At 41.3% G+C, this 11,696-nt stretch overlaps 1 protein-coding gene across 1 annotated transcript in view; it reads right to left on the reverse strand.

The window, feature by feature from the left end:
- Positions 1-11,696, reverse strand: part of NUDCD1 (NudC domain containing 1) — a 164,855-nt gene that overhangs the window by 124,003 nt on the left and 29,156 nt on the right. Inside the window, exon 2 of the mRNA XM_068237918.1 lies at positions 11,324-11,478. Within this exon, the coding sequence (XP_068094019.1) occupies positions 11,324-11,478 (155 nt within the window). The remainder of the gene's footprint in view (positions 1-11,323; positions 11,479-11,696) is intronic.

Genomic DNA, 11,696 nt, shown 5'->3' on the forward strand with positions numbered 1-11,696 from the left:
AATCCAAAACCCCAGGCCTTTTCCATTCCCCTGACATTCATTAATCACTCCCAAAACCACCAGGAAGACCAATAATTGCAGGAATGGATTCCCAGGCCTCCAACCGAGCATTGTTATTAGATACACATCTACAGAAATGTGTAGCATCGTTGCCTTCGTACCTTTGTGATGCTTTCCACCTGCTAGCTAAGCTTGGTTCCTTCAGTTGGGAAAAAGAATACAGAGGGGTCACCCTGGAGGTGACAGAACTAGGACTAAAAAAAAAAGCTAAGATTCCATTTCTTAATAAAGACTGCAACATGTCAGAGAAACAGAACCATATATTATCAAATAGTATGGAATTTACAATAAATCAGAATGTGTTTGACTTTGGAGATGAAACCTATACAAACAAAAAGGGATGGCGATTGTCCATGATTTGTAATTTATGCAAACCTCTTCATATTCTTGGGTTTTTACCCCTTAAAGAACAATGAACCTGCGAAGGATATGGAGGCTGCCATGTTTATTTTCTTTTAAACAATGCACATTGCTTGGCTGTTCTGCTGATCCTGTGCATCTAATACTTTTAATCATAGACCCTGAACAAGCATGCAGATTTAGATGTTTGACTGGATTTGAGACAATCTTGTTTCAGGTGTGTGATTCAGATACTACCGATGCATGAACGATCAGCAGGACTACCAGGCAACTGGTACTGTTTAAAAGGAAAGAAACTTTGCATAGCTTATCAACCTAGACTCATCATCACTGGCAGGGCGGGGCTGCGTACCAATATATAGATATAGGAGGTGTTTCTGATGCTGAACCCAGGAAACTTACTGTAAAAGTGGGTATTCTGAATAATTTACTACATTGTGCGACGTGTCACTACAGCGCCTCTTTAAATGAATGTTTGGATTACATTGTTGTAAAAGGAATAACATTTATAGTGGTTTATTGTCAGTTGCCCTTTTGTATAAGTTCTGTTTACATAAGGCAAGCTCTATTTAAATTACATTATAAGAAAGGTTAATTTAGGTCTTCATGCTGCAGATTACTCATCTGAAACATCCAAAACATTTCTGTTGAGTCATTTCTATTTCGCCTCGGGTACGCTTTAAAGAGAACCTGAACTGAAAATGAAAAGTTAAAATAACCATCCACAGGTCATACATACCTCCTGTGTCGTCTACTCCTCAGTCTCCTTCTCCTCTCCTGCGTCCCATTTGTCCACTGTGATCAATGGAATTCTCCGGCCTCCATTTTGTAAATGGCCATTACCCCATAACCGCTTCCTGCTCAGCACACAGTTAAACTGTAATATCACCCACATGAGCCATAGGGAAGCATGGACATTACCTTGCACATTCAGTTGTAACTGACAGCTGCTGATCTATAACTGACAGCAACTGGTATTTTCAGTTATGACAAAATATTGTCAGAACTGGGAGAGATCACTGTAAGAAGAAAATGGTGAGCTTCTGAGAGGAACTGACGGTGAGGTAAGTATGTAATATTCATTTGCAGCTGCGTCATGTGTTTATTTTAAATAATTTTACTCGCTTCGGGTTCCCTTTCAGCACTGAAACAATGCAACACATAGGGGTGTATGCAACTTTTTCTCCTGAGTTTTCTCCAAGGGGTCATTTTTCAACCTCCTTTTAAAATAACTTTTAAGCACTCTGCAACTGAAAAAGTACCAAAAAGTAGGTGAAGACGTTCTATCAAAATTATTTTGAGTCTTTCCTCTCTTGCTGATGGTTTGAAAAGAATTTTATTGTCAAGCTGGGAAAATATCATCTAGGGCATAGTGCACACCAAAAACCGCTAGCAGATCCGCAAAATGCTAGCAGATTTTGAAACGTTTTCTTTTTTTTCTGTAGCGTTTCAGCTAGCGTTTTGCGGTTTTGTGAAGCGTTTTTGGTGTAGTAGATTTCATGTATTGTTACAGTAAAGCTGTTACTGAACAGCTACTGTAACAAAAACGCCTGGCAAACCGCTCTGAAGTGCCGTTTTTCAGAGCGGTTTGCGCTTTTCCTATACTTAAAATTGAGGCAAGCCAAAATCTGCAGCAGCCCGGGAGTATGCGTTTCTGCAAAACGCCTTCCGCTCTGGTGTGCTCCAGCCCATTGAAATACATTACCCAAGCGTATCCGCAGCCGCAAGCGGATCGCAAAACGCAGCCTAAACGCTCTGGTGTGCACTAGGCCTAGGAGAAAACTCAGGGGAAAAGGTTAATTACATGTGGGCCATAGTGTGAATGGGCCCCTAGAAGTATCGCAGAAGAATGAGCTCACCAAGCCTTCTCACAAATGGTCAGATATGCTGACCAACAACTTAAAGTGAAAAGAACAATGAATACAATTGCTTATTTTTTTAAATATTCATTTATAGATTATTTAGTCAGTGTTTGCCCACTGTAAAATCTTCCCTCTCCCCGATTTACATTCTGGAGTTTATCACTGGTGGTGACCTCTTTAGTTCTGCCCGGTGATGTGTACGAGATATTTGTTACTGAGAGTTCTATGCACAGAGGTAGATTTATGGCCTCAATTCACTAAGCAGTTTATGCTGGGCATACACGGTAGGATTATTTCTCATCAATCAAGCCGCTGATGGCTCAATTGATAATTTCCGACAGGATCCGATGACCCGCCGGATAGATTCTCCACGCGATCCCCGCGGGCTGACAATCTGGACGGCGGCGGGGACGAGCGGGGATGCGGTGGGAGTTGATCCGGCGGCTAATCGAGCCGCCGGGTCGACTCGTGTATGCCCAGCATAAGACTAGTCTAGAGATGGTTTTTAGTCTACTCATGGTTTGGTGTAAACAGATTCTTCTGTTAGATTTTCTGTTAGAATGCATAATTAGATTAGTTTCTGTAGAGAAAGGTCATTATCTCTGGTGCATTATCTTCTGTTTATCTCCTGCTGAGTAGAACAATGCCTAATTGCTCGGCAGATAGATCGTAAGATAGATACATTTCCAACACGTTGAACTTTATCTATCTGGCAGGTAAATCTAACAGAAAATTGTATGGTGTAAACCCAGCAGACCCGTTTTTAGACCTGGTCTAATGCTGGGAATTGCATGGTGTATTTCCAGCATTACATTCAGTAATTACACAATTCACAAAGGCGAACAATGAGTAACCACGCCCACTTTTTCTGACAGAGATTAGAGCAGCTGATTTCTGTAGGTAAAGTAATTCTGTGAGGTATTTTAGATGCGAGGATGGAACCTTTTGAATTATTTATGCAGGAGTTTAATTGTATGCAGAGGAGAGCTCATCTGAGGAGAAGGATGTCAGTCATAGCTACTTGTTTGTTAATTGCATCTTTTGATCATTTCCCCTGTTTTACCCACCTAACTACCAAATGGCTTAGACCAGGTCTAAAAACAGATCTAAAACATTTGGTAATAGTGAATTCCCCTTTGATGCCACTGACCAAACCAAACCATCAGTAGACTAAAAACCATCAGTAGACTAGTCTAAACTGCTTAGTGAATTGAGGCCATTGTTTGTTTGGCAGTTGGAAAAAAACCTGTTATTTCCCACAATGCAACAAGGTTCACAGACAGCAAACTGTCAGGGCCATGGTCATGACATCACACTGTGGGTTTTTTTTTTACCACAATATCAGTCATACAGACCCCCCTGATGATCCGTTTGAGAAAAGATAAAGATGTCTCATGGGAAAGGGGATATCATCTACTGATTTGGATGAATTGAAATCTTTGGTTAAAGTTCCTCTTTGGCCTCCCTGGTGTTCAGTTTCCCCAGGATTTCTGTGCAAAAAGTGATCCAATTAATTTTCATCACTTTTGTTTCCTGTAACTTGCCAAAATGTAGTTCGTGTATACTCAGGTTATAATCATTTTCAAAGGAAGGGCAAAAACACAGAGTCCTCTCAGCAGGTAATCCACCACACCCAAATTGATTATACTTTTCTTTAGGAAGAGGATTGTAAAAAAGCTATGATGCAATCTTGCAGTACAAAACTCAGTTCAACTTTACTGACACAAGTACAAAAATTAACCATAAACATTTTTTTTTCAATCTGTAAGATCAATCTTCATGAGCAACAATCAAGTGCATCCAAAGAGGAGATTTTTCAGGAGACTGACAATTACTGTACTTACTTTCCTCTGCCTGACTTACATCCTGAAATGTATCACTGGTGGTGACATCTATCTATGCACAGAGGGAGATATTGCTTCCGTGGCAGTTGGAAAAAGCCATTATTTTGCACAATGCAATGAGGTTCACAGACAGCAAACTGGCAGGACCATGGTCATGACATCACACTATGGGAGGGGTTTCACCACAATATCTGCCATACAGACACCCCCCCCCCCCCCCCCCGCAGATCTATTTGAGAAAAAGTAAAGATTTCTTGTGAGAAAGGGGGTATCAGCTACTGACTGGAATGAAGTTCAACCTTTGGTTACAGTTCCTTTTTAATGGCTTAGGAGAGAGAGAAAAGAAGCATTTTAACGGAGAAGCCCTGGCAAACTGCATCATACGTTTCCATGGCAGCAGAGATACGGTGAATTAACTGATGGACCAGAAATATCTATTCAGCCTGTGCAGAAGCGCATCAGTTGCCTTTATGAAGAGAAAGTGCAGAGGATGAAACCACGGGGGAGCAGGCAGCGTCCAATGGCAGCAGAAAGTAAAAACACCCTGGCCTGTGCTCAGCGCACGCACCACTACTCTGACAGAGCGAGAACCGGATGAGAAAAGTTCTATCGCTATGGCAACGCCAGAACTTAGAACATCTTTTATAATAAACAAACATATCACGACAGAGGGAACAGCAACAGAGTCACGGTGTACAACTTGCCGGATGCCGAGAAGCTAACATCAGAGATATTATTGGAGAGTATACTTTACTACTTTATTAATTCTGGCCTGTATGCAATTAACTTTTTCTCCTGCGTTTTCTCCTAGGTGATATTTTTACGTGTTCAAATTATTTTTATTTATTTTTTTCAATAAAGAAAATTAACAATGGTCGTTTTATGCATGAAATGATCATATACACTTAGATTATGTTTTCCAAAATATTGGACCAAGAATGCATATACATATGATGTTTGACAGACTTTTATAAGAAATTGAACTTTTACATGTATATAGAAGACACCCTACTAAAGGCTCATACACACATCAGACTATAGTCTTTGGAAAATGAAAGATCACAGACCAATCTTCCCACCCTTCATGTAGTATGAGAGCCATACTCTACACTGTCTTTTCTATGGAGCTGAACTCCACATCAGAAAAAAATCTTTGCAAGATGCTGCACACACAGATGCTGTACAGACACAAAAGATCAGTATCTGCAAAAGATCTGCTCCTGCCAAAAATCCATTCCTGCAAATTGCAATGATAGTCTATGAGATCTGCAGATCCTCATACACACCTTGTTTAACTGACATTCATCTGCAGATCACATCCACCAGGATGGATTTTCCGATCTGCAGATGATTGTCTGATTTGCAGATGAAAGTCAGTTAAACAAGGTGTGTATGAGGATCTGCAGATCTCAGACTATGAATTCAATTTGCAGGAACAGATCTTTTGGCAGGAACAGATCTTTTGTGTCTGTACAGCATCTGTGTGTGCAGCATCTTGCAAAGATTTTTTTCTGATGGGGAGTTCAGCTCCATAGAATAGACTGTGTAGAGCAGGGTTTCTCAACATTTTATTGGTATGTACCCCTTTTAAAACCCTGTACTCACTAAGTACCCCCTAGCATAGTAAATATTATCATAAGTACCCCTTGACAAATATACATTTAATCATAGTCCGTGCTAATTGGTTTTAAACAATGTCCAAGCATTTACGGTTGCTTTATATTAGCTAAAATACTAATTTAGTGATGTTTAAATAAGATTTATCATTTTCTAAAACTCTAAATTTGTTATTCTTGGTTAAATATATCAAGTCCGAGTACCCCCTGGAACCATCAGACGTAGCCCCTGGGATACGCGTACCACATGTTGAGAACCTAGGGTGTAGAGTATGGCTCTCATACTACATGAAGGGTGGTAAGATTGGTCTGTGATCTTTCAATTTCCAAAGACTATAGTCTGATGTGTGTATGCACCTTTAGGCTCCAAAGTCGCATGCTATATATAAACGATTTGAGATTTTTTTATAGTTAGATATAGTAGTACTAACATTTTTCATTTCCATAAAATAGTTAAAGTATTACCCAATTTTTACAAAATTAGTATAAACAAACAAAAACAACAACAACAAGCGCAGAAACTTTATTTATTCCCTGGATTATTGGGTTTGAAGTATTTGAGACAGAGTGACTTAATTTGTTTCTTTTGAGCTGATGTATGAAATGTAAATTGAGCAAACATATTGTTTTTATCATTATAAAGGCGAAAGATTATTTTATAAAAAGAGTTTAGTACTTGGGTATATGGAGATCCACTGCTTAGATTAGTTCAGGAAAGGTAGTATATTGTCAGAACGCATTGACCATGATTATTCTGCAAGCAGTTGGAAATCTGTTCTTTGTAGAATTTCTTGTTCAGTAGGGATACATGTAAATTTTTGGTTGCCATTAGATGATTTACTATGAATCTTTCTTGTGCTGGAAAATCTATAATGTGGATATGGAGAAGAGCTGTTTGTGGTGTAATATCACTAATGCTCATTGACAATTTGCTTGCCAAATTATTTACTGATGTCCAGAGTGTTTTAATTAAGGGACTATGGCCTCGATTCATCATAGTCTTTGCGATAACTCTTTCCAGTTCGTTAAATTACCGAATTCGAAGTTTATCGATTTCTAGTTGTATTCATCAAGGTTTTTCCGCATTTGGTGTAAGTTCGATAAAATATCGGTAACCATTCGGTAACGTGTCGATATTTCCATTTTACAGCGGTAATTTAAGACAAAGCCATAAGATTCCCGTGGAATTGTGGGTAACAAGGCAGTGCTTTGAACACCACGTAGCAACATTCCGAATAGGGTTTAGCACCTGGACCAGGATTCTGGAAGTGGCTTGGGACAATCCCACAATTTCGCCAGCTACAGCTTGATAGGAGCCTTTTCTGAAAAGATGTAGTGCAGCTAGCAAATTTGTTAACCCTGGCACTGCCTGTGTTCTCTTACAAGATGATTCAAGAGAAATACAGATGTCCTGGTATAGCAAATAAATCCATTCTCTTGCAAATTGATATGGTTCTAGATCTTATTCTTGCCCTTCTGCACCTTTGAATCACTCTCAGCTGATACATAACCACTTCCAATGGCTCCATCTTCTCTGTCAGCAATGATCTGACAGGAATAACGACAGAGCAGTGAAGGAGATAACTAATCCTAAATTTAACGATAAACCACGCCCACTTATTTTCATGAATTGCACTTTCTTCCGTTTTATCGCATCATTACCGAACGATTACCGAATGCTCGCTAACGGCTGTAGATAACTTTGATGAATCCTGAAATTAACTTATCGCGTTTGGTATTTTACCGAGCTGTCGGCAATTGATTCAATAAGTCTTGATGAACTGAGGCCAATGCCAGAAAATATGGTCAATGGTTCCTACCTGTCCGCATCCTCTGCAGCAGAGTGGTGAAGTTGAGTTATTAAATTTATTGACTTTATCAGGGGTGTAATACCACACCCAGGCCAATTTTAGGAAACTTTCATAGTGAGAAGTACAATGGGTGGACTTTTTTTTACAGATTTATAGGCCGATTACCAGTCTTCTTGTGTAATGTCTGTTTGAAAGATATCTTGACACTTTTCGAGTTGCCAAGTTGTGGGAGATTTTTATAAATCTGATAAATGTTTATACAATTTAGCGGTTCCTCTGTCTGTTATCAATATTTTGTGGTAATAATAATCTGTGAAGTTGGGGGGGGGGGGGGGATTTTGATTGGTGAGGGTTTGTTTTTATTAAGAAAATGAAATAATTGATATTTGAAAAAGCAGTTTAGCAGGGAACGTGTGCACACATGCGCAAGCTCCGCTCCATGCTCAGCCTGCTAGCTGCGATCGCGGCTAGCAGGCCATTAGTAAAGGAAAGGGGAAAGAAATCCCCTTTGTTTACATCCGTACAGTGCTTCTATTTAGTGCAGCGCTGTACAAGGGACACTCTGCTGTCCCTCAGAGTGGCTGGGGATCGAAGCCCTCTCATAGGCTGATGCCTATAAGAGGCGGAGAAGAGGCCAGATCGCTGTCCAAGTCAATTCAGGACAGGGCAGGGTGGTTGGAAGGAGGGGGAGGGAAACTTAGCCACTGAAAGCCTGTTAAAAAAATAAATAAAAATTAAAAAAAAAAACACAGGATCACAGGAGTGATCAGACATCTCAAAAAATGTCCTGTTAAGGACAACAAAAGTAGGTTAGATTCATTTGCGTGCTAAATTGTAGGGCTGTGCAGCAACTTGACAAACTGCACAGCCCTGTATTGTGAACAATGGCCTGGTCACTAGGGGGGTAAGCCTGAGGTCCTGAAGTGATTAAGACACCAGAAAGCAAGAAAATACTCAAAATAATTTTGATAGTACTTTTTCATTTACTTTTTGGTACTTTTTTTTTAGTTGAAAAGTGCTGGAAATTTATTTTAAATAGACTGAAAAATTATCTCCAAGAACTCACAGTGAATTGCATATGGCCCCCCATATTTTAAAGTGAGATTATACTCCCAAAGCTAAAATGTCAGTAACTATTTCATTACATAAAAACATTTGAAAGCATTCCCATGCATTCCATGTGTAAAATGATTTATTTTCACTGCAGAAAGCAGTAGAAGCTTGCTTATCTATGGTCATCGGCAAAGGCAAGAATCTCCCTGCACCTGTGCTTTCACTCTGCCCTCTCCCTCCCATTGCTGAATAGACACATTGCCCTGTCGACAGCTGAGTTACCTCAGCAGAGGGAGGGGGCAGAGTGAAGACACAGGCAAAGGGAGATTCTTGTCTTTGCTGATGACAAGAGATAAGCAAGCTTCTACTGCTCTCTGCAGTGAAAATACATAATTTTACACACAGGGAATGCTTGAGAAAGTTTTAAAATGTTCTTTTATGTAACTAAGAGTAGTTACTTAAAGTTGAGCTTTGGGAGCACAATCCCACTTTCAAAAATTATGTCTCTCCAAACAGTTAGAATTTTTTCACTTCCTGCCTTGATAGGAAACGGTGGCTTCTCCTCAAATTGGCCATAGACTTCTTTTATGGATATTTAAAGGGGTTCTGTGGTGGTCCGTAAAAACAAAAAGTGTCACTTATCTGTGGCTTCTAACAGCCCCTGCAGATATCCTGTCCCGCGCAGTCACCCAGGAATCCTTCATTCCCCACCATCCAATCATTTGCCTAACTAGAGACCGCGCAGCTGCAGTGACATTCGTCTAGTTAGACAAATAACTGGACGGTGACCCGCGGCAGGGAACAGAGGATTCTTCAGTGAGGGCGCGTGACAGGTAATCTGCAGGGGTCGTTAGAAGCCCCAGGTAGGTGGTACTTTGTTTTTACAGACCACCACGGAACCCCTTTAATTGTCCATACACCATTAGACATTCATCGGCAGATTAAATCACTGAACAAATCTGTCAAAAATTGTTGCCCCAACATGCTGCTTGGTCATAATGTTGATCAATTTCTAGTAGAAAATAACTGATATTACTCATTGGGCAGGACTTTTCTTGCTGGTCTAGAGCCAGGGACGCGTTCCCCCTACTAAGGCTGCTCTCCTCTGGGCCCTATGTGGAATATTAGCGCAGTAAAGCCCTCTCACTCACCTATCCAGCCGCCGCACTCCCTCCTCTGTGCTGCAGTCAACACCCGGTGCCCATAAAAACCCCTTGAAACAGCGGTATATGTGAGTACATACAAATGCCAGGGCACTAAGCATCGAGAGAATACAGCAGCACAGAGGGGGCACTCCAGCTAGAGAGGGGAGTGTAAGGGCGCGTTTCCATTTGAGCGGAAACCACCGCAAATCCGCAGAGTTTCCCCGCAGGCGAATAGTGCGGGGAAACTCAGCCATAGGGTGCAATGATAACGCCGGCCGAATCACTACCGCTAGCGATTCGGCCGGCTTTTCCATCCGAATCGGCGCGGGAGGCTGCGGATCCCATAGCCGTGCATGGCACGGTTGACGGGATTCGTCTGCTTTCCCCGCAGACCCAGAAGAGCCGGCGCGCGTCTCACAAACGCACGCCGCTCAAGTGGAATCGCGCCCTAAGAGTGATTCGCTGCAGCTGGACCAGCGCAAGTGCAGTGATGCTCGACTGTCTAAGAAGAGGGGTCCGGGGGGGAATTTCGGAGGATTGGAGGGGGCAGAATGGAGAACGGGGGGGGGGGGAGCGGTGAGCATAAGGACAGTTCAACATAAAGTGCCTGCTCCCGTTTCTCAAATTCATTTGGGCTCCGGTATCCTTTAAATATCTTTTCAATTCAAGAATTGCAATCAATATTTCTGATTGATTATAACATTTAAAAAATCTGACCAATATACAACACACGTTCAATTTTCCCCCATTATAATAATAAAAAAAAATCCTTGAAAAAAAATTGCTTGGGTCTGTACATCAAGAAATTGACACACAGATGTAGCAAAAGAAGAATCCCACTGCACAGTCTGTAGGCTAAAACTCCAATTTTTATTGTGGCATTAGTGGCCAAACAGCAAATATAGCTCACGCGTATCGGAGCAAACACATGGCTCCTTAGTCATAGCTAGTGAGCAGGTGACCTGTTCACTAGCTATGACTAATGAGCCATGTCCGATACGCATGAGCTGTATTTGCTGTTTGGCCACTAATGCCACAATAAAAATTGGAGTTTTAGCCTACAGACGGTGCAGTGGGATTCTTCTTTCGATATCTCTACAAATTGGCTTGCCGGTTTCCTGCTCCCGACTGTCAAGAGTGGATTGGTTGCAGCTACCTGTTCTTGTTCTCACACACTATACAATTTTCATAAAAATTCATCAGAAAATTCCAACACTCCCGATGTTCTTTTATTAAGTAAAAACGAAAATTCGATCAGATTTCTCGAACGAATAAAAAAAAAAAAAGCTCTCGATTTTTCAAAACAACTGATCGTTTTTAGTGAATAGCCATAAAAGTGGATCATTTTATCATATGGTGTGTGTGTGGCCACCTTTATGGTAAGTTTCCAGTAGAAGCATGTGATTACGCATGCTAATCGCAAGTGAATGCAAATTTGCATATGTACGTGTCATTTGTATGTACGTACATTTTTTTACATGCAAATTCACCTCCATAATCGCAGGTTTTTGTTTTTTCCCATTTTTATTGACAAAAGAATGCAGAATGTCGACCAGAGAATGCAGCCCTTACCAGAGTCACGGCCATGTGCAGGACTCTCCCCAGCTGGTCCACGTAATAGACGCTGTCTGGACACCAGGGGTTGCTATGCAGGTAGTTGTACATGCTGTAGGCCTGCATGTGGTCCAGCGTATACTGATCATCCCTCAGCTTCACTTCTGCAACGCCTAGAAGAGAGGACAGACAGGAAGAGGAGTCATTTCCCTGACATTATTCCCCAGCCCCTCATCTGACCTGACTGTACAGAATCATCTCTATAATGACATTCCCCGCTGTCCAATCTGAGGCAGCAGCGGGGAGGAGAGGATCAGGATTACATTGCATGCTGGGAGAGGGAGGACGGATCACAATTCCAGCAGGGACAGAAATTAGGCCGGAGCCTCTG

The sequence above is a fragment of the Hyperolius riggenbachi genome, chromosome 5 (genome assembly GCF_040937935.1).
Source record: "Hyperolius riggenbachi isolate aHypRig1 chromosome 5, aHypRig1.pri, whole genome shotgun sequence".
NCBI classification, from domain to species: Eukaryota; Metazoa; Chordata; class Amphibia; order Anura; family Hyperoliidae; genus Hyperolius; species Hyperolius riggenbachi.